General features: G+C 34.5%; 2 protein-coding genes across 2 annotated transcripts; one reads left to right on the top strand and one right to left on the bottom strand.

The window, feature by feature from the left end:
- Window positions 1–2726: 2726 nt before the first annotated feature.
- On the bottom strand, window positions 2727–3644 carry LOC107874682 (protein RESPONSE TO LOW SULFUR 3). Its single transcript, XM_016721439.2, has one exon. The coding sequence runs from the start codon at window positions 3414–3416 to the stop codon at window positions 3057–3059; it is 360 nt and encodes a 119-aa protein (XP_016576925.2). The 5' UTR covers window positions 3417–3644; the 3' UTR covers window positions 2727–3056.
- Window positions 3645–18967: 15323 nt separating this feature from the next.
- Window positions 18968–24718, top strand: LOC107875781 (autophagy-related protein 13a). Its single transcript, XM_016722618.2, has 4 exons — window positions 18968–19115; window positions 19621–21104; window positions 21231–21415; window positions 24263–24718. Exons 2-4 carry the CDS (start codon window positions 19782–19784, stop codon window positions 24573–24575), a joined length of 1821 nt encoding a protein of 606 aa, XP_016578104.2. The 5' UTR covers window positions 18968–19115; window positions 19621–19781; the 3' UTR covers window positions 24576–24718.
- The last annotated feature ends 224 nt before the right edge of the window (window positions 24719–24942 follow it).

Below are 24942 nucleotides of genomic sequence, written 5' to 3'. Positions count from 1 at the left end.
AGCGTATGAAGGAACTCCAATGCTACTGACCATGTACTTGAATGTTTTGTCGGTTCGTGACATGCCGAGTCTTCATCTTCATTACCTTTTTGCCAAGCAAATTCTTTATCTTAGTCGTTGCTTCAACTATCTCTTCTTGACTCAAATATTTCATAGACAAACCACGTTCTTTCTTTTCTTTTATGTAATCCCTTTAAGAAGGCATTCTGACCATAATTGAATCCAGTTGGTGGGCGAAAAACTCAAAACTCTTAATGTATATTTTTCCTCTTATCATATATTTTGAAACTCCTTATGAAATATATTTCGCTTTTTACTATATATTTTAAGAATCCTTAAGTATTAATTATCCTAATACCTCATGCTATATATTTTCCTCTTATCGTATACTTTAAGATTCCTTAATTTTTAAACTATGAATTCTTACATCATAAAAATAAATGACAATTACAATAAGATGATTGGACTTTATTTAGTTCTTACCCAGATTTTTCATAAAAAAATTTAGGAGTAATTTTTCTTTTGGTCTAAAGATTAATTTGACTCCCAAGTGTATTTTTTTTTTTAATTGCTCCCTCTGGTGTGTAATTAATTAGGGGAAAAAAAAAACCTTAACTAATATTCAACGTGGTGGAAATTTTAAAAAACCTATTACACTATCTTTAAATTAGGATAATAGTTGTACAAGGTAACAAAATGTTAAACATAAAAAATTACGTAATTACATAATCCTTCCTTATTGTCTCCATAATTTTTTTCAATCCTTATTTGCAATTAATATGCACCGCTATTCACCATGAGTTGTACATTTTTCTGGTACCAATTAACTAACATGATCAAACAACATTTCACTCCAATAATACAATTAGGATAAAAATTCTACAAAAATCGTTACACGAGAATAAATGTGATTCATATGGTTGATGATACTTCAAAGTTTGCTATTAAAAGAGGACTGTTCTTCAAGAGTCAACAACAACACAAGAAGATATTTGAAGATTAAGTCATTAAGATGCAAATCTTTTCCTAAAGTTTATAATCTAACCAACACCGTTTACACAAATAAAACAATAGTTATTGATAAGAATCCTAGTTTTATAACTAAATCAATACCTAAACAGAGAAGATTATTCGACTAAAACTCCTAAACACAGAAAAATTCAAGCTTGGAATTTCATATAACTCTGGCTTTAAATTTCTACTATTTTGACACTTATAGGATAAAATAATTGAACAACAACATCAAGATGCATAGTAAAAAGTGTTAACCTCAACTTCTGAGTGATTAATCAATTGACTCACATATAAGCCAAAAAAACAACGAAAAACTATTGAGAGGATAATTTCCTCCTAAATAAAAAATTTAGGTCAATCATCGAACTTTTGAAAATAATAAAACGTATATTAAATAAATTGATAGAAGTTATACCTCAAATATTCGTGTTCTTCTGAAGTTTAGAATTTGAATTGAATTAGAATCTAAATTGAAATTTTCAGTCTTTTGCGTATTCTTCTAAGCGAGGTCATAACCTAACAAACATAAATTATGATAACTAAAAAATATGAAACAATTAAACAAACATTAAGAATAGAAATTTAAAATATCACAAAGCAAAAACAAAATCACATATGTAGACTAACCGAAACAACGTTGTAGTGATCAACACATCAATTTTCAATAATATTCATACACACAAATAAAGAAGAAACGAATAGCATAAGCTAAATCCTATATCAATGACACATGTAAACATGCTAAACAAGATTCTGGAGTACTCCCTTCTTAAAGGTGCATTCGAAATTAGTATTTCACAAAAACGAGAACTTCTCTCGTGAGTGTATTTCTGTAGAATTTAGAAAATTTAGAATTCTAATTATGGTATATCTAGGATTTATATTTATTTCTTTTCATATATTTATTTTATATTTTTTTTTAATATTATGGTAGTCTTTAATATAATAAAATATTAATTGAAGAAAAAAAGTAAAAAAACGATTTAGAACATAGTGTTTTAATGAAGGATAAAAAATTTAAATCACTATTTTATAGGTTTTCACACTTTTAATATTATATATATATATGAGAGAGAGAGAAAGAGAGGCGTTTTTGCATTTATAGAAATTTTAAAACTTAGTAAGTGAGAATACACCGAGTATGATATTGTTATTGTTGTTAGTAATATTAAATGCATAGTAAATGTCTATATAAAAAATGACAATTCGATGCAAAATTTTCTTTCGAGGAATGGCCCACCACATGTATTGTATGCAGCGTAAATGTTTATATGACAAATATAAATAAAAATTTGACATGACAAAGTGAAAAAAAAAAACATTTATTTGTGGTAGATTGAATAAGAATAACTTTACGTAACATGCACTAACATATATTCTAGATATAAATTCCTAACTTTGTCCCCTCTGATTTCTTTGATGATGCTCAATATTCCTTGCGTATGTGTGACTATTTCTCTGCCTAAAATTCCTATGGCAATATGAACTGACGAAAAATAACATTTAAATTATAACGAATAAGTCTCGAAATGCATGTAACTAGTCGATCAGTTTGAATTTCGTGGTCGCTGTTGCGACTTTCCTATAAATTCCCGGTCTTGTTTATTAGAAGAAAAATCAATCGACGAGAAGAGATATTTTGGGTGATGTACGATCATCAACGCATGGAAGCAGTACGATCATCAAAGCGTGTTAGTGGCCACCAAGCGGGAAATCAGAAAAAAAAAACATGCACTGAAGAAATATATGCGCTCTAACGTACAATCAAGAAGAAGACAATTAATCTAATATACATGAAAACACCAACCACACCTCGAAGAGGGGAAAAAAAAAAATCCTATGAAGATTAAAAACAAACATCCCCCCACCCAGAAAGAAAAACTACCTACGCTAGATGCATGTATTTATAATTTTTCACACGCGATTAATTTTACACTAAAAACTGGAGTTTTATTTCAAGCTGTCGATCAATATTCTTGTATCAACGATCATTGAGAACCTCCGTAGCGAGAGCTTAGCACATCAAACTATCTACCATTTATTTATTGAGACGCCATTGATTGAAGAAGTTTTTGTGCAGCAGAAAGCTGTTCCACTAAATCAATAACACGAGCCCTATAAGCCCGAGCTTGATCAACAGCTTCCGCCTCGAATTCACCTAGCTGAGAACAAAGGCGTTCCTCCGCCTCTTCCGCCACCTTCAATCTCTTCCATGTTTTTTCTAGTTCTTCTTTCATTTTCTCTTCTCTTTCTACTCTCTTTTTCAATTCCTTCTCTAGCTCTTCGTTTCTTTTTCGAAGCACCTCCGCCTCTGGTGTGGCGGAGACTTCGCCGTGCTGGTGGTGGTGGTGGTGGTGGGGTTTTGATTGGGCCCAAAAGGGCAGTGCTATAGTCGGAGCCATTAATTTAGATTTTGTTAAAATATGGTTTGGTTTAGTTTTAGTTTTGTGGTTTTTGAGTAATGGAAAAACATGTTGAGTTAGGAGGAGGTTTTATACACACATACAGGGTGTATGTAGGTTCAATGAATCTAGACACACTTGAAATTCTGTTTTTTTCGTTTTATCATGTATGAACGTTATCTAAAGATCTGAATTAATTTGAATTCATATCAAAATTCATTTGTAAAGAAAACGATCTCTAGATTTTTTTATGACTCAAAACTCAAGAAAATTTAATTAAAATGAAGAGGTCTTATATCTTAAAATTTAAAAGAAATTTACTTGTTGACTATTTGATTAATCTGATAGGTTAATCAAAGATTTATACGTACCGATCATATGAAATTAACTCTCACTTTAAATTAATCAAAAATTATTTTAAAATCTATAAATTTTAAATTTTAATACAAAAAGTTCATTGTCCTTGACGACTACACGTTAGGCATCACCCAACAACTCATTACTTTTTGTCCAAAATGCATGGGTCATTGGACACGTGAATAGTGACAAAATGCATGCTCTTCTTTCCGACTTACATGTATAAAGTTAAAAAGAAAAAGGAAATAATTAGCACATAGCTAAAGTTTATTTAGAATTGGAATCTTAAACATATCGTAATAATTTTATAATTATGCTGAGATAGATACGTACGAAATACTCATATATTGTGTTAAAATTATAAATATTCATAAATATACCATGATTGTTGATTGTTCTATATCATGTAATTACTTATGTGTTATGTTAAATTAATTGTTACTCCATTTATGATAACAACATAAATTTAAAGTGTTCAAATTCCTTCATACAAAGGGACAGAAAACACACATTCACTTAATTAAAAAGTTAAGCTATGTTTAGTTAAATACCACAGGGATTAAAATTAAAATTATTAGTAATTGATGAACCAAAAGTGCTATTAACTCAAGAAATGTTTTTTTAATAAAAAAAAAAATGTTTATAATCTTAAGTGCTTCGTGATGTTCTACATAATTGAGTTAAAATTAGTACACAAAACTTAAATCATTTGTAATTATATGGAAATTTCACAGGATGTAACTTCCAAAATAATGCACTCTAGAGTGGTTTGGCCATATTAGACCATTACAATACAAATTAGTTAATATTTCCTTAAGGAAAAAACACTTACCTGCCATATTATTATACCAAATCATATTAGTTAGTGAGTCATAGTTAATTGTGCTATATTAAGATAAAAATATAACTTAATATTGTTAACTGATAGACGAATGGGTAATAGACATGTTAGTTATTAATTTGATATAAATATTAATTAACGTAAATGATTTTTTCTAAACAAATATCGCCATATTATATGCATTGATTTATTAATGACAGACAAAACAATCATATTAATTAGTGAGTCATACCCCCTCCGTTTTAATTGATCTTTATTGACTTGACATTTTCCTTAAGAAAATATTTAATAGAGGTTTATTTTATTAAAGTAATTCTATTAACTATGCATTGAAAATATAAATTTAAATATATACATTTTACATAGTCATTTAATGATAGGAGTATGTATTAAAAACACAATAAACTTTTCTTGATTATCAAACTTGGACAACTAAAATAAAATAAATATTTTTAGTAAAAGGGCCAATTAATATGAAACGGAGGGAGTAGTTAATTGTTCTATATTAAGATAGAAATATAACTTAATATTATTAAGTGATAGACGAATGGGTAATAGACATGTTAATTATTAATTTGATATAAATACTAATTAATGTAAATATCTTTTTCTAACAAATATCTCCACATTACGTATGCATTGATTTATTAATGACAGCCAAAACCCACGTGGACCGGAAGTATCAAACAGCAGATTCCGAAAGTTTGTCGAACTTCCATAATTAATGGAGTAAATAAATAAACAATAAACAAAGAGATGTATGTCATTGGAAAATTACGTCTCACCTAAAGTTTACGGGAAAATATTTTGATATTATTAGGAAATATATTTTGTTTAATTGGGTTTGAAGTTTGAAGCATGCTAGATAACATTTTATCGGCCTTCATACTAATCTTCTGAGTAAAAATTACATAAATCTCAATCAAGACTGTCTTTAATTATTCTATATTTCTACTCTTTATTAAGTTACAAATAACTCCTTATTTTTAATTATTCTATATTTCTACTCTTTATTAAATTATAAATAACTCCTTACTTTGCTATTTTTTAATACATAATTAGCATCTGAATACATAATAATTTTAATGTTGAGATACAAAATTTGAACGTAAGAATGTAACGGTTAATTACTCTATTTTTGTTTGGATATACAATTAGCATCCGGACACATAATTTTAAAGTTGAGATTTGAGATTCATAATTTTGATTATTGAGATATATTCATTTCTGAAACTGTTTGGTCGAGATACATAATTAAAATTATGTATCCAAAAATTTATGAGTTTATGGATGTATCCGATTATTTCTTTTAAAAACAATGGGATTGGGGTAATTAATATAAAGGAGAGGAATTTTATGTAGTTTAGTAAAGATAAGTTATGGTGTTATGTAATTTTTCTCAATATAAATGCTATGGACTAAAACACCTCCATAGATTGGGCTTCGCTTGTTAGTTGGGATACCATGTCCAACTGGTACTATTAACCAACCATATTTTGAAGAAACAGTCTAATGCACTGTAACTTTCGCTATGAATAGAATTTGGAAAAGAGGTGATTACAAAAGTCTATTGCACGAAGCCGTATTTTGCATTTATGCGAGAGGCTGTTTTTACGATTTGAACCCATCATGACCTCCTGATCACATGACAACAACTTTGTCAGTTAATTCAAGCTCCCCTTCTAACCAACTAGATTTTCAGTCATGATGATATTCAATAGTTGTAGACAGATAATTTTGTCCTTCCCCGAAAGCATTTTTTACTGTTTACCCCATCTTACCACGTATCCTAATCGCGTGGTAAATTTTCCACAAAAAATAAAATAAAATAAATAACCACCTCATCATTTTATTTATTTATTTATTTATTTTTATCTTTATCCCATTTAATAAATCTTAACAAATTTTACATTGTTTTAATCCTATCCTTACAACCTCTCCAATTAAAAGCGGACACCTCACCACCCCACACCCCTATATCCACGTGACCCTCTTTCCCTTCACATTTTAATTCCCCTCTAACAGAATAAAGCAGAAGACTCTTCCATTTTCCATTATATACACGGGAGCCCCACAACAATAGAGAGAGACCATCTTCTTCTACACAAAACAGACCCACTTCATCATCAACGCCATCTCACACACTCACCATTTCCATATATAGAATACACACAGGGAGATACATACGATTACATTCCAAAGAAAAGGGATTCTTCATTCATCTTCTATTTTCCATTCCAGTGAGGGGGACAATTTTTTTATTTTTCACTTAATATACATACACTATACACACAGTGAGCTGGAGAAAAAAATTCCATTGAAAAAAATATACATACACTATACACACAGTGAGCTGGAGAAAAAAATTCCATTGAAGATTACACTCTCACGCATAGCTTGCACACACATACGCACGAAAAAAAAAAAAGATCGAGTGAGTTGGACGGAGAGATCGAGAGATTCAAGCTCCATTTCGACCAATTCTATTGAACCCGTCACCGACAAACAGTGATTGAACACCCTTCTCCACCGCTGTTACTGTTCTGGCAGTGGAAGTCCTTGTCCGGGGAACACGGTCAATTGGGTTTTCCTTGGCTGCATCGAGTGGTGCGAGATAGAGTTGAGGGTCGAGTTTGGCTGTTTATTGAGGTTCGATTTTGAGGTCTTCGGTCTGGACTCTATTTAATTGAATAACACAGTTTGAAAGCCCCAATTTAAGGTCTAATTCTTCATCTCTTCTCTTTATTTTTATGACGTGATTTGGTGATTATGTGTTGGATTATTACAATTGTTTGATTTTGTCGATGTTATGATTATGTGCTTGATGATGTCATTTCGATGATATGGGGAGCAAATTTGAGTAATTTTGATGATGTGATTGATAAAAATGAAATTGGGGGCGAGAATCGAAAAATTGATAAAGTGAATATTATGGTATTTTGATTCATTGTTAATGTTGATCGTGATATATCGTCGAGCGGGTAGGCAAATAGTAGGTTCGGGTAGGCAAATTTAGAATTGGTGGATCGTTGGAATGTTTGGAATATTTGTTGAATGTTTTGTTTAACGTATTTGAAAAGTGTATTCATTTAGTCGGGAAATGCCCCGAGGTTATTTGTATTTACTCATGGGGAATGCCAGGAAGAATTTTGTACGCGAAGGATGTTCGTGATCAAGGCCCGAGGCATCGGGTAAAGCACGGGAGCGTAGTTTAGGACTAGTGTAGGTTAGCGTAGATTTATATTTTCGCATTTTTTATTTTGGACTGTATAATTGAATTGAACATTATTATTTTGATCTTGGATTGTTGTTTGATGTGTTTGTGGCTTGTTTTATGTCTTTGTGTGGTTTATACATTCATAATGTCAAATTAGTCGATATGCTCCACCAAGTGACCGTGGTCAAACCACAGGATCGAGGGGTGCCTAACACCTTTCCCTCGGTCAACAGAATTCCTTAGCCGAAATCTCTACCCGCAAATCAGTCTTAAAGAGTCAAATCATTTTGAAAAGGATTTTCCAAAGGTGACTTGGCACACTGGATTATGCCAAGTGGCGACTATGAATTTTGAATGTAAAAAAAATAATCCTTTTTCGAAAAAAATCTTTATTTTGTCACTTTAATAATAAAACCCCTTCAAAACTTTACATTAATCTTTTTTGGGGAGTTAAAAAAGGAGTGTGACAGCTCTGGCGACTCTGCTGGGGACTTTTCAGAATTCGAGCTTATTTCTTTGAGTTGTATCGGCTTAGTTTGACATTATGAGTGTATAGACATTGTTTGTGTTATTGTTTGTATTTATTTTATCATTATTGGATGTTTACGTGTTCTTTGTTTACAGTTTTTTCTTATGTGTTACCGCTTTATATCTGGCATCATGTGCATAACCCGAGTCAATTCTTTCTGCAACAAGTACCTAGTACATGCTGTGTACACGACCTCGAGTTGAGTCACCCTTATTTTAGGAGGAGGAGCCATCGGCTGGTATGGAGTGGGTGGAAAGTTAAAGCAGCCACTATCGACCATACGCTCCCCCGAACAGCCTTATTAGTGAACCCCAGCGTAGGTCAGCCTTTAGGTCATATTTATCTGCATCACATTGAGACCTAGCGGGACCCACTTGGTCCTTTGTAGGAGACTCACCTCTAAAGCATCCCTACGTGCTAAATGTTGCATTTTTTTATTAAGATAATGGGGCCGTTTGACAGACTGATTTGGACAAAAGCATGTGTTAGAAGTAAAGTGTGTAGGCAAGAAATTGTGAATAAGAAATAGGAAAAAAAGAAGTAAAAAAAAAAGAGAGTTTCGTAGTTTTTATTTAGAGTTCTTTATGGTTTTTATTCTTCACAGTTCAAAAATTCAAGAAAGATTTGTTTTACCTTTCGCACTCATTTTCTCAAAAACATCAAAAAGATTTTCCTTTTATTCCTTTACCATGCATTCATAATTCAAAAATTTTTAAAAGATTTCTTTCAAATAGGAGCTTTTTATAAAAGGAAAATTCAAAAAAAGATGGTAGAAGCTTTGTACATTCCATAAAATGAAAATATCAAAAAAGATTTTCCTTTCATAGTTGTTGGCGTCATTCTTATGTGAAGTGTCAAATTGAAAACTAAAAAAAAAATATTTATTTGTCTGTCTTGGTTGTCTCTCTTATGCCGTGGTTCAGTAGTGGTTCATTATTATCATTAATTGTCCAATCTGGACGAACTACGCACCCCTGATTCACCTCTTTCGGGAGTGAGATATGTAGGCAGCCTATTTATGGTTCGGGGATCTTATTTGAAAAATTCAAAAAGATTTTCTTCACTCTATATTAGAGTAGGTGTCATATACTTCTTTAAAAGAAAACTGCAAAAAAAAATTTTCTTTAATAGTTTTAATTTTCATTTTCATATGAAATTCAAAATTGAAAACCCAAAAATATTTTCTTTGGTAATCATAGGTTTCATTTTGTATAGAAATATGAAAAAAAAATTCAAAAAAAAATTTCTTCACTCTTTATTTAGAGTAGGTGTCATATGCATCTCTAAAAGAAAACCACAAAAGATTTTCCTTTTATAGTTTCAAATTTTCATTTTTGTATGAAATGCAAAATTGAAAACCCAAAAGATTTTCTTTGGTAATCACAGATTTCATTTTGTATAGGGATCTTAAAGCTGAAAAAATTCAAAAAGTTTTTCGTCAATTTTTTGGGGAAATTGTTATTTTCTTTTCTTCTTAAAATTTCAAGGAAAAAAAAAAGAAAAATGAGTTTAATTGACCATTTTGGCAAGGCTTCACGAACTATGCACACCTGATTTTCCTCTCTCGGGAGTGAGATACGTAGGCGTCCTTCTTGGGTTCGGTGATCTTTTCCAAAAAAACAGAAGGAAAAAAGAGGTTTTGAAAAAGTGTTGAACTCTAACACATTTGTTGTTTTTTGTTGAGTCGGTTTAAGATGGTTGGTTTGTGGCATTCTAGCTGGTCCTTCACATCACACCAAATTCAAAGGGTTAGTTGTGTCCAACAAAGATATAGAGAGAGACATCATGGATCAAACAAAGAATCAGAAAAATGAGAGTTTGAAGCAAGAGATTAGGAGGCTAAGACAACAAATGATAGACATGCATCGAGCTTGGGCCAGTGGGTTGCCTCCTCCTCCATTTTCCTTTATTGATCCTACAAATACCTCGAGTTTTCCACCAAAATCTCAAAGTCAGTTTTCTACTGTTGTTGATGCACCGCAACATGACTCAGAATTCATTCCAAGCCAAAAGCATCTCAATACTTCCACCACTTTTCCTCTAGCTCCTCAGCATAAGCCTGCTACATTCACAACATCACATGTCGTCTGTGATCTTGTTGCTCAATCTTCTACTAGGACTTTCACACTAGCTCACCTAACGGTTGTGCATCCCCATGCTACTAGTGAACCTATATTCAATACTCTTGGTGATCATTGTTATACTCCTGAACCTGCTTTTAAGTTAACTGGACCACCAAAATTTCTTAACCAGAAGTCTCGTGTGCCAGAAGAGTCGGAGAAAATGGTTGAAAAAATGAAGAGTACAGAAAATGCTATGAAAAATTCTCTAGGACCTGCGGGTAAAGAAGATGTTTCATACAAAAACTGGGGCATGCCTTCAAGTGCTAACCTTCCTCCAATTTTTAAGATGTCGAAATTTGAGGAGCAAGATGGACATGAGGAATCCATGAAATATTTGGGACAATATTGCAATCAATTTAGGGAACCTGGAGGGAAGAAGAATGAGAAAGATAACACTGCTATTGTAGTTGGAGAACGGGCACATCTAAGAAGACGACGTCGCCGTTGCCATCAGTCTCAAGCCCAAGTTCATACCTAAGATCTCCATAATCACTCCCAAAATCCATTATACTCTATTTCCCCACCTCCATATCTAGTATACTGCACACAACCATATGTTCAAATCCCTCCTTACCCACAATGGCGCGCACCAACTCCTCAAAGTCATCCTCCAATTCCACAAACATACCAAAGCCCTTCTAGGCCCGATGTTCGATCCAAGTTAAACAATGAAATGAGTCAGAAATTGAGGGATAGTTTCACAACAATTGAAGAGTTGTATGCTAATTTATTTTAGAGATTGGCATAACGAGGCATGATCACTTCTCTCCTCGGGTATACTTTTGACCCACATTCAAGAAGTTTTGATCCAATGTACGATATGCATATCATTCTGATGTTCAGGGTCACAGTATTGAGGATTGTCGTGCTTTGAAAAGAGAAATAGAAATGATGATTCAAGAAAAATTGATTGTGGTGCAAAACATTGGCACCTCAACCGTCCCACAGAATTCTTTGCCAGCATATGGTACTGCACAACATGTGGGAAGCAATGAGTTAAACACGAGGACCCATAACTTATTTGTTGAAGGAAATGTGTCTGATCGTGGTAGAAGTTCTAGTCATGCTGATATCCAAACCAGTGGCTAAGTTATCAGGTTGAGCAATTGAGAAGTCACCCCTCTTCCAACTAGGAAGAGGTCTGGTAGTTTGTTTTGTTTTCTTTTTTCTGTTTTCCAAATTATTTCAGGGTTGTAGTTCGGGATCTATCTTATTTTGTTTCTCCGTCGTCTTTGCTTAAAACCTTCTATCTTTCCTTTCAATGATATGTGGTGTCCCTTGTTTATTTTGTCTTATTTTAAGTTGTTTGTTCGTTTGCTTTACACAATGTATTTTATGTTGATTCTAGTGTTATGACATGCCTGCGGAATTTTTAGCCATATCTTGAAATTCAATTTAATCATGAAGAATTGAATCAGAGAGTTAAAGTTAGGAAAAGAGAGCATCTGAGAAAATAAGTAGAGTGCTGAGACATTTGGTGACAAGTTGAAGCCTTTTTTGAAAATTAAGACAATTATTTTAAGAGTCATAAGAATAACTTGGTCATCAATTGAAAGACATGTCTCAATTAGGTCAAACAGTGGCTACATGATCTTATATCAATAGGAACAGGAAGAAAATCAATTCCACAAAAGCATGAGTCATTCAATGTGAGGGATGTACAACAAAGGTGGAGTTGTATGTTTGACAAATATAGAAGAAAGAAGTGGCATACATACTCAATTAAAGTTTGTGTTGTTAAAGTGTCACAAATGATCTTAATCTTTCATTTCATATTGCATGATGTGTATTGGCATTTTCAAGGATTGATATGACGAAGGCATTTTATTCTGTTATTCAAAGATTGTGTCATCCTTTGTTTATCCTATTTGAGCCTTTGTTTTATCTTCTTTCATACACCTCTTTTGGAATCAAGTAGAGTTAGCAAATCTCAAAAGAAAGGTGTCGAGCCAAATAATAGAGTCAGGAAAGTTTCAAAAAGAAAAAAGAGACAAAATGTGTCAAAAAAAAAAAGAACAGAAAAGAGTGTCAATAAAAGAAAAAGAATCAAAAGTCTAAATCATGCAAAATAAACTGTCAAAACTACGTGTGACATGATTCTCCTCTCTCAGGGGTGAGATACGTAGGCTGCCCTACTCTGGGCTCGGTCCAACTAAATAAACAATTTAGAATTGCTCAGTCAAAAGAAACTGGGGCATGAGTTAATCCTCATTGTTTGAGTCGATTCCAAAAGTTGTAAGTCCTACCCTACTTTAAGTGTCGTTTGGGCCCCATTTTATCCTTTCTTTCTAACCCTATCCAAAAGCCAATTTACAATCAAAGAAAGACCTTCAGATCAATCTTTGAGAATGTTAAGGCTAAGCATGCAATAGATGAGATGAAGCATTTGAGAACTACTTGTCTTCCTCAGCATAAGAAATCAAGAGAGAGAAAAAAAGGAGAGATTTTTATTGGTGAAAGCCCTCACGGACACCATAAGGCGATGGTAAGTTGATAGAAATAAAAATGAGAGTCTTATCTGTGAAAATTTATACGGACACCGTAAAACCCTCACGAACACCATGAGGTAATGGGGAGTTTAGAGAAAGAAAGAGGTTTGTTGGCGAAAAACCTTCAAGGCGCCACTAGCTGAATGAGGTGTTTCAAGGTCATTAACTCAACAACAACTGGTAGAAAGTGTGGATGGAAAGACCAGGCGGATTAATCCAAAATGCAGGTCATAATCATTAGAATTGGCTGTCACTTTTATATAAATTTTTGCTTTTTTGGTTTCAAAAGGGGACATTCATTGTCTTTTCTTTGACATTCATTGTCTTTTCTTTCTTCTCTTTATTTTTATTTTATTTTTCTTGAGTCAGTTATCCAAATAAAAATCATTTTCATTTTTCTCTTGTCTTTGAGTCAAGTTCATGTCAAAACAAGTGAGAAAATATTTCAAAATTGGCTACCAGCTCCTTCAATTGCATAAAGCAAGACAAAAGGCCAACACATGAAAGAGACATGATTGTGAGCTGGAGTAAGACATGCAAAAAGTTTTGTCAGCAGATAAGTCTAGGAACTCATGGAAATACCAAGGTTCAAAGGGGTTATCTGAGGAGCATGGCAAAGCAGAGATACTGTGTTTGCTTCAGAGTCACTCTTAATTATCTGAGTTTGAGTCAATGAAGCAGTAAGTCAATGGCATATGCTGAGGGTTAGAAGCAAGGTTAAATGGGACAAGGGCAAGAGTGATCACCGCGAAAGCTAAAGCCATAAACCAGCCACCATGTTTTAAACTCACAAGTTTTCTTTGATGAAACATTTAACATATTACATTCAAAGCAAGGACTTTAAAGCGCAAATATTAAGGGCTGCAATGCCTCACTTTCATAAATGCAGGAAACAATGCTGCTGCACAGGTTTAATAGTCAAATCACGGTAAAATTCACCATTCTATATCCCTTGGAGACACACTTTCTTTTCCAGGGATTTCAGTTTTCATTTGTTAGGTGATACACTTCTTAAATTGAACCTTTACTCCTAGAAGACGTACCTTTTAGTCGAGTCATTTCCTTTGATTCTTATAAGACGTACCTTTTAGCCGAGTCATTTCCCTTAACCCCTAGAAGACATATCTTTTATTCGAGTCATTCCCTTTGATTCCTATAAGACGTACCTTTTAGTCGAGTCATTTTCTTTGATTCCTATAAGAAGTACCTTTTAGTCGAGTAATTTTTCTTTGATTCCTATAAGACGTATCTTTTAGTCGAGTTAATTCCCTCTGATTCCTATTATATGTACCTTTTAGTTGAGTCATTTACTTTGATTCCTATAAGACGTACCTTTTAGTCGAATCATTTCCTTTGATTCCTATAAGACGTACCTTTTAGTCGAGTCAATCCTCTGGATTCCTATAAGACGTACCTTTTAGTCGATTCATTTCCCTTTGATTCCTATAAGACGTACCTTTTAGTTGAGTCATTTCCTTTGATTCCTATAAGACGTATCTTTTAGTCGAGTCATCTCCCTTGATTCCTATAAGACGTACCTTTTAGTCGAGTCAATTCCTTTCATTCCTATAAGACGTACCTTTTAGTCGAGTCATCTCCCTTGATTCCTATGAGACGTATCTTTTAGTTGAGTCATTCCCCTTGATTCCTAGAAAATGCACTGTCTAATCAAATCATCGCAACATACAAATAGTATTGAATGGATGTGCCTTTCACAAAAGTCCTTTAATAATAAACTGGGGTAAAATTTAATTCTTGTGCTTGGAACTTCACTTTTCTGGCAAATAAAATCTCTTCATAATAATCTTTGTTCGGGATAATTTTCTTTTTAGTTTTGATGTTATTTCAGGAGCCCGCCTGAAGAAAAGGGAGAATAAATGAAAAGTCAAGCAACATAGTGAAGAAATTGAAAGTCAACAGATTGAAAAATAGCAAATCAGAAACCAGCCTGAAGAACAGGGTGAAGAAATTGAAAACCAAGTAACAAGTGATGAAATTGCAAGTCAGGAGTCCACCTGAAGAACAATGTGAATAAATTGCAGGTCAGGAGCCCGCCTGAAGAATAGAGTGATGAAACTCAAGTCAAAAGTCCAAAAGAAGCTGCATAGATAGGATTTTTGTAATTTCATTTATGTTTAACTTGTAATTTTTATTTTGATGTAATGATAGAGCCGCGGACCAGAACCTCGATGGAACCTCACTCGACTCTCCAATTCAGTATAGTCCATTTTTCTTTCCAATCCTTTGAGATACCCGTGACTTGATTCCCTTATAACGTGGGGTAGGTAGGATGTCCTAAATCAAGACTTGGTCTCCCTCTTTCCTTCTGTTTCATTCTTTTTGAATAAAGCTCGGGATAAAATTCTGTCTCGTTGTCTACTTCTTTATGTGAAAACACTTTGTATTTACATGCAAAGAGGGGTATGATGTAGACACGTAATTTTATCCCTCCCCGAAAGCATTTTTTATCATTTACCCCATCTTACCACGTATCCTATCTGCGCGGTAAACTTTCTACAAAAAAAAAATAACCACCTCATCATTTTATTTATTTATTTATTTATTTTTATCTTTATCCCATTTAACAAATCTTAACAAATTTTACATTGTTTTAATTTTATCCAAAAAACCTCTCCAATTAAAAGCGGAAACCTCACCACCCCACACCCCTATATCCACGTGGCCCTCTTTCCTTTTACATTTTAATTCTCCTCTAACATAATAAAGCAGAAGACTCTTCCATTTTCTATTATATATAGAGAGAAACCATCTTCTTCTACACAAAATAGACCCACTTCATCATCAACACTATCTCACACACTCACCATTTTCATATATAGAATACACACAGGGAGATACCTACAACTACATTCCAAAGAAAGGGGATTCTTCATTCATCTTCTATTTTCCATTCCAGTGAGGGGGACCATTTTCTTATTTTTCACTTAATATACATACACTATATACACAGTGAGCTGAAAAAAAATTCCATTGGAGATTACACTCTCACGTACAGCTTGCACACACATACACACAAAAAAAAAGAGATCGAGTGGGTTGGCTGGAGAGATCGAGAGATTCGAGCTCTATTTTGACCGAATTCTATTGAACCCAGCACCGGCAAACAGTGATTGAACACCCTTCTCCACCGCTGTTACTGTTCCGGCGGTAGATGTCCTTGTCCGACGAACACTGTCAATTGAGTTTTCCTTGGCTGTGTCGAGTGGTGCGAGACAGAGTTGAGGGTCGAGTTTGACTATTTATTGAGGTTCGATTTTGAGGTCTTCGGTGTGGACTTTGTTTAATTGAATAACACAGTTTGAAAGCCCCAATTTCAGGTCTAATTCTTCATCTCTTCTCTTTATTTTTATGACGTGATTTAGTGATTATGTGTTGGATAATTACGATTGTTTGATTTTGTTGATGTTATGATTATGTGCTTGACGATGTCATTTCGATGATATGAGGAGCAAATTTGAGTAATTTTGATGATGTGATTGATAAAAATGAAATTGGGGGCGAGAATCAAAAAATTGATAAAGTGAATATTATGGTATTTTAATTCATTGTTAATGTTGATCGTGATATATCGTCGAGCGGGTAGGCAAACAGTAGGCTCGGGTAGGCAAATTTAGAATTGGTGGATCGTTGGAATGTTTGGAATATTTGTTGAATGTTTTATTTAACGTATTTGAAAAGTGTATTCATTTAGTCGGGGAATGCCCCAAGGTTATTTGTATTTACTCATGGGGAATGCCCGAACGAATTTTGTACGCGAAGGATGTCCGTGATCAAGGCCCGAGGCATCGGGTAAAGCATGGGAGCGTAGTTTAGGACTAGTGTAGGTTAGCGTAAGTTTATATTTTTGCATTTTTTATTTTGGACTGTATAATTGAATTGAACACTATTATTTTGATCTTGGATTGTTGTTTGATGTGTTTGTGGCTTATTTTATGTCTTTGTGTGGTTTATACATTCATAATGTCAAATTAGTCGATATGTTCCACCAAGCGATCGTGGTCAAACCACGGGATCGAGGGGTGCCTAACACCTTCCCCTCGGTCAACAAAATTTCTTAGCCGGAATCTCTGTTCGCAAATCAGTCTTAAAGAGTCAAATCATTTTGAAAAGAATTTTTCAAAGGTGACTTGGCACACCGGATTATGCCAAGTGGCGACTCTGAGTTTTGAATGTAAAAAAAATAATCCTTTTTCTAAAAAAATCTTTATTTTGTCATTTTAATAATAAAACTCTTTCGAAACTTTAAATTAATCTTTTTTTTGGGAGTTAAAAAAGGGGTGTGACAACAGTAAACACTCAACATATTAATATGCAGGATGTTAGATGTTAGGACTCAAGCGTAAGGAAAGATGCTAGATAAGACTGATACAATATATCCTTGTGGTTTGACTTCTTCTTTATACCTCATGCATAGCGAGAGTTTTAGCGCATTGTATCGAGCTATCCTTGTTATGGACGATTTATGATTATGGAGAATTCTCCGTTTATGCCCATCTGAACAACTATGATTTTCATCTAATAAAGAGCCATATGGTGAGTGTACTCTTTAACTTATGGGCCTATGTTTGTTTGGTTGAACCAAGTCTTGCAGGCCCATATGCTGATTTTCAAAAAACAGCTATACTTGTTTTTTATGGCACCATTTGAAACATAGTCCAACTTTAAAATATCATTAAAACTTAAATCAATACTGGCGAACTTTTGACAATGCTCTGCTTCTCCAAGACTCCACTACTGCTGCTTCTTGTTTTCTTTGCAACTTCACATATAATTTCCTGCCATCTCAAAGATTCAGTATCCCGTAATTTTCGAAATGCGGAGGGGTTGACTGCTTTTCTAGTTCTAATCGAGTAAGCTCAACCACAATTAATAACAAAAAAGTCGGTGTGGTCCTAGGCATACATCCAATTAAGCTTAAGACCTTAAGTTTGAATTTAAACTGCATTCAAGCATAAGTATGAAATTGCGCTTTGACATGAGTAAAGGTCTAAAAGTCAGAAACTTCAAACTCATGATTTCAACTTTAGATCAATATATTTGAAGTTGATTTTGAGAGGGATAAACTTCACAGTATAATTGTGTCAATCTCAGGCATTCTTTATGGTTATTAATGCACTTGCCTCGTTGGTAACTTAGAAATTCATCATTATTTAAAGTGTCAAGATTACCATATTATATCTTCATCAATATCAAGTGCAAATATTCCCAAAAAATTGATTGATTAATATTGAACCAAGTGGAATCAAGATCATCCAATGTAATTTTTCTTTGGCATAGTGGCATTGGCACTATTAGTAAGAGTAAATAAACTGACCTTTTGGGATTAGTACGAGGATTTAAAATGCAGCCAATTGCTATGTTCCTTGAAGCTACAAAAAAAAAAAAAAATGATTTTTGATTTTCATTCTAACTTTTTACTATGAGGTTTGTCTGTTAGCGGATTAAATTATTTTTAGATTATAATTTTCAAGTTATAATTTTTCGATTAATTTATCCTACTATTTAAAAAGTACGATTAAATAATTTTAAGTTTGACAGGATAAGAAGAATATTCAAAATTAAGTTTGGAATAAAATTTATACAATAAACTTAATCATAGATATCCAACTTATCGCGCGTATCAACCACACTTTATTACTATCATCTTTTCAGATAAACACTTTTTTCTTTTAGAATCAATGTATATAAATTTTAATCAATAATTCAAAACTAAGTTTTTTAATCATATTAAATGCCAAATCTTCTCTCATAATTTGCTCGTATTAAGTTTTTTAAGCGCTTATAAACACTTAATTTTAGGCTAAAATAATAATAATAATAAAAAAGAAGAAGCTAAAAGTCAATTCAAATTAACATTAAATTGCTCTAATAGTATAATTTAACTTAGAAAAAATCTAAATGTATTTTATTTTTTAATTGTTTTAATAGTGATAAAAATGTAAATTTAATTCCTTTTATTAGTAGTTGTCCATACCCCATATATGTGGTGTGTTTCTACTCTCCCTAGCAAGGGCCAGTCTTGGCACTGTACACAATCTCTCTGTTTCTCTCTCTTCCGTTTGCTTTGATATTATCTCCCATTCTCTATTTTCTCCCTTTCCTTTAATCGTTGCTGCTCTCAAGTAAGTCCATTTTTTCTCTAATTCATCTGTTATAGTTGCACTAAACCTCTCGATTAATCGTCTAATCATTTAAATTATACTATCAGTTTTAATTTATTAAAGTTATTGTTTATATGTGTAAATTTCGCATATCAATATATTTATTTATGATTATTCCTTAGAACATCTATTGATATTTGACGAGGTTGTTTTTTTTTTTTTTTTTTTTCTTTTTAATGTGATAAAATCTGTTCAAGATGTTGTCTTTTTCGATCCTTTGAGTCGGTGTCTGTTTTTACATGTGTGAACATCATCAACAACTACTATGGGTTCAGTTGCGGAAGTGAGCACATGAAAAAGTGGAAGGGGGGTTTAACATCTATTATTTTGATTATGTATAAAATAGTCTAATTTTTTGCTATGAACCCCTCTGTCCTACCTGGCTACGTACCTGTTTGGGTCACGGTTGGATTTGTTTGGGGGAGTTGTACATAGATTTTATTTGATTTTTTAATATATTTTTCAGGTGTATATGCACTTTTATAGTACCTAGATGAAGGATCAAATCGCCAGTTGGTTATCTGTTTCTGTTTTGTGTATGGATTATTTGGAAGTTATAATGTACAGGACCAAGTTGTACATGGTTGAGGACGAATGATAGTGGTGGCATCTGTTTGAAAGACAGAAATGGATTTTCAGAGTAACCCACAGGGTGAACATGGAAGATTTGAGCAAATACTTGCTCAATTTCTTCTGAAAAGCTTGCATATTATTTTGGACTCAAGGGTTCCTTCGATACGACCTTATGGTGAGATTGGAGAAGTGAAGAAGAGTGACAAGTGGTTCAATTTGGTGTTGGGAGATCGTCCTGTTGTTCTTGATAACTTGAATTTGTTGCACAGAAATTTGATGGAACCAATAATAATAGATATAATACTCGTTCAAGATAAGCCTAGTACTTTATCTAAGCACAATTCAGGCACAACATTTGCAGGGACATATACTGAAACCGTTATAGAGAGGTGGGTGGTGCAATGTGAGAATAGGAGGTCGATGGTTCCTCACATGGGTGATTCCTCTTTCAAGAAAACATACAAGAAGTCTATCATACTCCTCCGTTCCCTTTATTCAATGATGAGGCTCCTGCCTGCATTCAAGGCCTTCAGGAAACTGTCTTTGTCGAGTCAGAGCTGTTCTTTTGATATTAATTTTAAGGTATCTTCATTTATTGAACCATTCTCAAGGGCAGAGGAGGAGATGATGAAGCAATATACTTTTACTTCAGTTGATGCCCAGCAAGGCCGGCTTTCTTTATCTGTGACATATCGTGAAAATCTGATGGACTTCAACCTGGACACTTCTGCATCCTTTCCTCCTGAGATCATTACAGATTATGTTGGTAGTCCGCTCACTGATCCTATGAGGTCATTCCCTTTAATTTCAATGGATAAGGGTGTTCATCATACTTCATTTCCATTGAGAAGGACACAGTCATCTTCTTCAGCACCTCAGCGCCCGCAGAGTTGGACAAGTGGTCTCTTCAGGGCACCTTCTTTACCTCAGCCATATGTAGGATCTCCACCTTTATACCATGCACCATATGAACTTTCAAGTTCAGTCAGCGATGTATATGAACAGAAGGTTCCACCTAACTACAAATTTCCCGGTCACAGGAAAGTAACTAGTTTTGGTGATGACCTGCTTTCCCCTCCATTTTCACCATCTCCATCTCCATCCCCATCTCCTTCTTCACCCTCATATCTCTCAGGTGCAAATCTCGTGCAGGCTCGTTTGCGTCCAGAAACTGGTCCCGTTCCCATCCCTCATCCATTGATAGGCAGAACTTCCAGACACCTATCTCCTAATTTGTCTGATCCAAACAGGCATTATCTCCCACCCATGTCACCTAGAACATCCCATGAATCCCCTTCTGGAATTAGGACATCAAGGAAAATGGATTTGCTGAGGGCTCCAGAGCCAGATACTGGGACTACTAATCCTGGACAAAAGGTGGGCAGTTTCTATTTCTTACTAAATACATGCAATTTCTGGTTAATATTTTTATTTAAAAAATAGTATCTGACTGAACCCTCTTTCAGCCAGCTGCTAACTTTTGCTTGTGTGCTTCTTTTTCAGTTGTCTACAGATGCTAGAGACGATTCAGGGCGGTTCTCAGGTGTGCTATCTTCAAGTGATTCACCACGTGTTGGATTTTCTAGAAGTTCTAGCAGCAGATTGTCTTTTCAGGATGACTTGGATGATTGTGATTTTTCCTGTCCTTTTATAGTTGATGATGTAGATACTTCTGATTCCAGAGCCAGGTAACTTTTACTTCAGTGTACTGTATCGTTAGAAGTATTCATCTTCTTACAAACGCTATATCTCTAAATTCGTCTTCGTCAAATATTGAACTTTTGCTACATATTAAACAAAGAGAAAAGAACAATATATTGTTCTATCAAGTTTGCGCAATTTTACATTTTTAGTTCTATGAAAAAAGGGAGAATGTTGGTTACTATGAGTCCTAATTTAGCCATTTCGAGTGTTAGAATGCTTGTACTTACCTGATGTGCAATATGCGAGCCAGTGTTGTAAATATGCATGTAGTGCTTACTGATGCATTGTAGAGCTAAATTTTATGTAGTCAACTGTATTGGTGATATCATTTGCACCTCAGGGCACATCTGATTCGTAGAAGCCTATGATTTGCTTGGAAAAACCTTTATTTAGCTAATTCTATTGAGGAATCATACTCTAGTTTATCAACCAAAAACTTGGGGAATCCTATTTGCCCGCTTGGACACTTCTATTTCGTTTTCTTAGTAAGTGTCCTCTAGGGAAAATTTGATTTTTAGGAAAGCTCATATTTGCATCAGTTTTTCTTTATCATTACCCACTTTCTTTCTCTCCTTGGAGAAAAAAGAAAGAAAAAACAACCCACTTTGTTTCTGATGTCCTTTATTTTTGTTTTGACTAATTATTTGGATGTTTCTCATCCCAAGTAAGTCCTGTTTTTCATTTTTTTTGTTTAGCTGGTGCTGGATTGCATTTGGACAAAGACGGTTGACTTAAGAGACTGGGTTTTCAACTAGGGACTAGAAAAGAGCCTTAGACTGTAGAGCTTTAATAATTATGAGATAGAATTGCGAGCACACCACTTTCTTTGGTATTTGATATTTTCTTTTGGTTGGAACTGTCAATACATATTTAAAGTAGATTTTTTCCGTTGGTGCTATTCGGACAAATTTGTTCTGATAAGGAATAGCCAAGGGTGTTCCTCAAACTAATTAGTAACATGCCCCTTTATCCCTCACCTAAAGGTGTGGCCTAATGGTTAATGAAATGGGGGGAAAACCTTGGAGACCCTGGTTCAAATCCCAAGGGACGCAAAACGCCAGGTGATTTTTTTCCATCTGCTTGAACCTTGGTTAGCAGAGTTACCCAGTACTTGTGTTTGTTGGAAGTAGCAGATACTGGATGGAACAATCAAGGTGCGAGTAAGGTTGCTTCTATACAACTGTATTGACACAATGCTCCGTCACCCTAGTGTAAGTCAGGTTGCCGACAGTTTGTGTTATACTTTGTTGCCAATGACTTTCTTTTCTCGAGAGCTCCTTTTTACTTTTTACATTTTAAAGTTTTGTTTGGTGCCTTGACCATAAGATGTTGATGGATTAAAAGGAAGCTTTCATCTTTTGACTTCAAAGGAGCTGACTGTGGACTTATGTATTTCATTTGGGCTCCCTATACTTTTCATGGTTACCTGGCCTGTGGATGTTGCAGCTTCTAGGTGATTGGAAAGAACAGATTTTTGTGGTTGGGTTTGTTATTGGCTTGGTAAAAGTTAGGGGACTTCAGGCTGTATTTCCACTTCAAGGAGTTGAAAAGGCTGAAAAATACAAGGAAAGTTAGCTGGTGAGATTTAAGGAAGCTGAAAGCGTGAAACAGTTGGTGTGTGTGTGTGTGTATGTATGTATACATGTGTGTGTCTTAGTGTCAGAAGCAGTAATAGTGGGCTAAAAACTTGAGCATGTAAGATTTGACTTGGGGTAAGGAACATGGGATATGGAAGTTTCGAGTATATGCTGAAGTGAAGATCGATACATAAGTCATCCCCAAGAAAGAACGTTTCAAGTATCTTGGGTCAATAATCCAAGGAAATTGGGAGATTGACGATAATGTTACTCTGGGCTTGGATCCGTTTGTCTTTTGTAATAAGAATGTGCCACCAAGATTTAAAGGTAAGTTTTATAAAGTGGTTGTTAGATCAACCAAGTTGTATGGGGTGAAGTGTTGATTGGTCAAAGCTCGCACGTCCAAAAGATGGAAGTTGTAGAAATGAGGATGTTGAGATGGATGTATGGGCATACGGAATAAAGAAATTCAGGAAAAATGGGAGTGGCTTTTGTGATGGACAAGATGAGGGAAACGAGACTAAGATGGTTTGGGCTTGTGAAGAATAGATGCACAAATGCTTTGAGAGGTTGACCTTGGTGGGTCGGGGAGAGATAGGGGGTATATGAAATAAGTATTAGGGAGAAGTGATTAGACAAGGCATGTCACACCTGTAGCTTAACGAGTACATGACCCTAGATATGAATTACACGAGGTCCAGGATTAGTAGGTAGTAGAGCGTTGCTAAGCATTGTCTAGTTTTCCTTATCGGTATTACAATTATTTACTCTCATATAATCTAATTCTTCAATTTTTATTATTTCGTATGGTTTTCTTTGCTTTGGTTATCATATTATTTGCTGCTGCTATTCTTTTCTCCATTATTTTCATCATTACTTCTTCACTGCCGTATTCCTTTTTCATGCCTGCTTTTAATGCTTTATTTGAGCCGAGGGTCTATCGGAAACGACCTCTCCCACAAGGGTAGGTTAAGGTATGTGCCCACTCGTGGGATTACACTCGATACGATGTTGTTGATTGCTGAGTATTTTGAAATCAGTACAAGTTGGCTTTCAAATACCCCTTCAGTAGTTTGGTATGACCTGTCCATTTTGATCATGATTGCCTTAAGTGCTACTTCTGTTGAGGTTGAAATGTTACATCCTTTGCTGACAGACAACAGACTGAGTTTGTCATAGTTGTGCACTTCTATCTTCATTTCTTTCTTTCTTAGATTTTCAACTCAACAAGTGTGTATTATTCTTGATATGCAGAGAGACCCTTGAATCCAGAAAAGGTTCAGAAGCCCCGTCTCAAGTATCTGCGACAACCAAAAAATCTCAAGACGCTGCTGTAGGCGCCCTTGTTTACATGCTGAGGACTGCTCCCCCTCTGCGTCAAGATTCTACCTGTTACACCACACATCCTGTAAAGCCAGAAATAGAGGGAGAAGCAGGCACTGCATCTCAGTCCTATGTTCCTAGGAAGGCATCGGATGCTTTGGAGGAGCTCAAAGCTTACACACAATTGAAAGATACGTTACTTCCCAAGAGCACGACCCACTCAAGCAGTGAGGGTGAAACTTAAGTGTGATGTAAATATACACTTGTTGCTAAACGGTTGGTTAAACTCCTTTACTGTGTGAGATGAGTGAAAAACTTGAACAGATGCTGTACATAGGTGATGGGAAATGACAAGTATTATAGTCGATATATTACCTGATTTTGACACTTCTCGGAAACATTGGTAGATCGAAGAAACAAGTAGCAGTAATCTTAAAAGAATATGCTAAGTTCCCGGTAATCGAATTTTTTGCTGTAATATTATCATCCTCCGGTATAGCAGTACAAGTAATTTGGAAATAGATCCAACTAGAAGAAAAAGAAGTCGAGGCTGACTGGTATTTTGGAAATGTTATGCCGTAATGATGCTTAAACTATTAACAGCAATACTG

The sequence above is a fragment of the Capsicum annuum genome, chromosome 6 (genome assembly GCF_002878395.1).
Source record: "Capsicum annuum cultivar UCD-10X-F1 chromosome 6, UCD10Xv1.1, whole genome shotgun sequence".
In the NCBI taxonomy this organism is placed as follows: Eukaryota; Viridiplantae; Streptophyta; class Magnoliopsida; order Solanales; family Solanaceae; genus Capsicum; species Capsicum annuum.
Note: the sequence above shows the minus strand (reverse complement) of the source record. Positions and strands in the feature narration are given on the sequence as shown.

What these genes read in the sequence shown, in the direction of transcription:
- LOC107874682 (XM_016721439.2), bottom strand. Translation starts at nt 3,416, where the DNA reads ATGGCTCCGACTATAGCACTGCCCTTTTGGGCCCAATCAAAACCCCAC.
- LOC107875781 (XM_016722618.2), top strand. Translation starts at nt 19,782, where the DNA reads ATGGATTTTCAGAGTAACCCACAGGGTGAACATGGAAGATTTGAGCAA. An exon ending in CTACTAATCCTGGACAAAAG is followed by an intron (nt 21,105 to 21,230) that starts GTGGGCAGTTTC and finishes CTTCTTTTTCAG; the next exon opens with TTGTCTACAGATGCTAGAGA. An exon ending in ACTTCTGATTCCAGAGCCAG is followed by an intron (nt 21,416 to 24,262) that starts GTAACTTTTACT and finishes CTTGATATGCAG; the next exon opens with AGAGACCCTTGAATCCAGAA.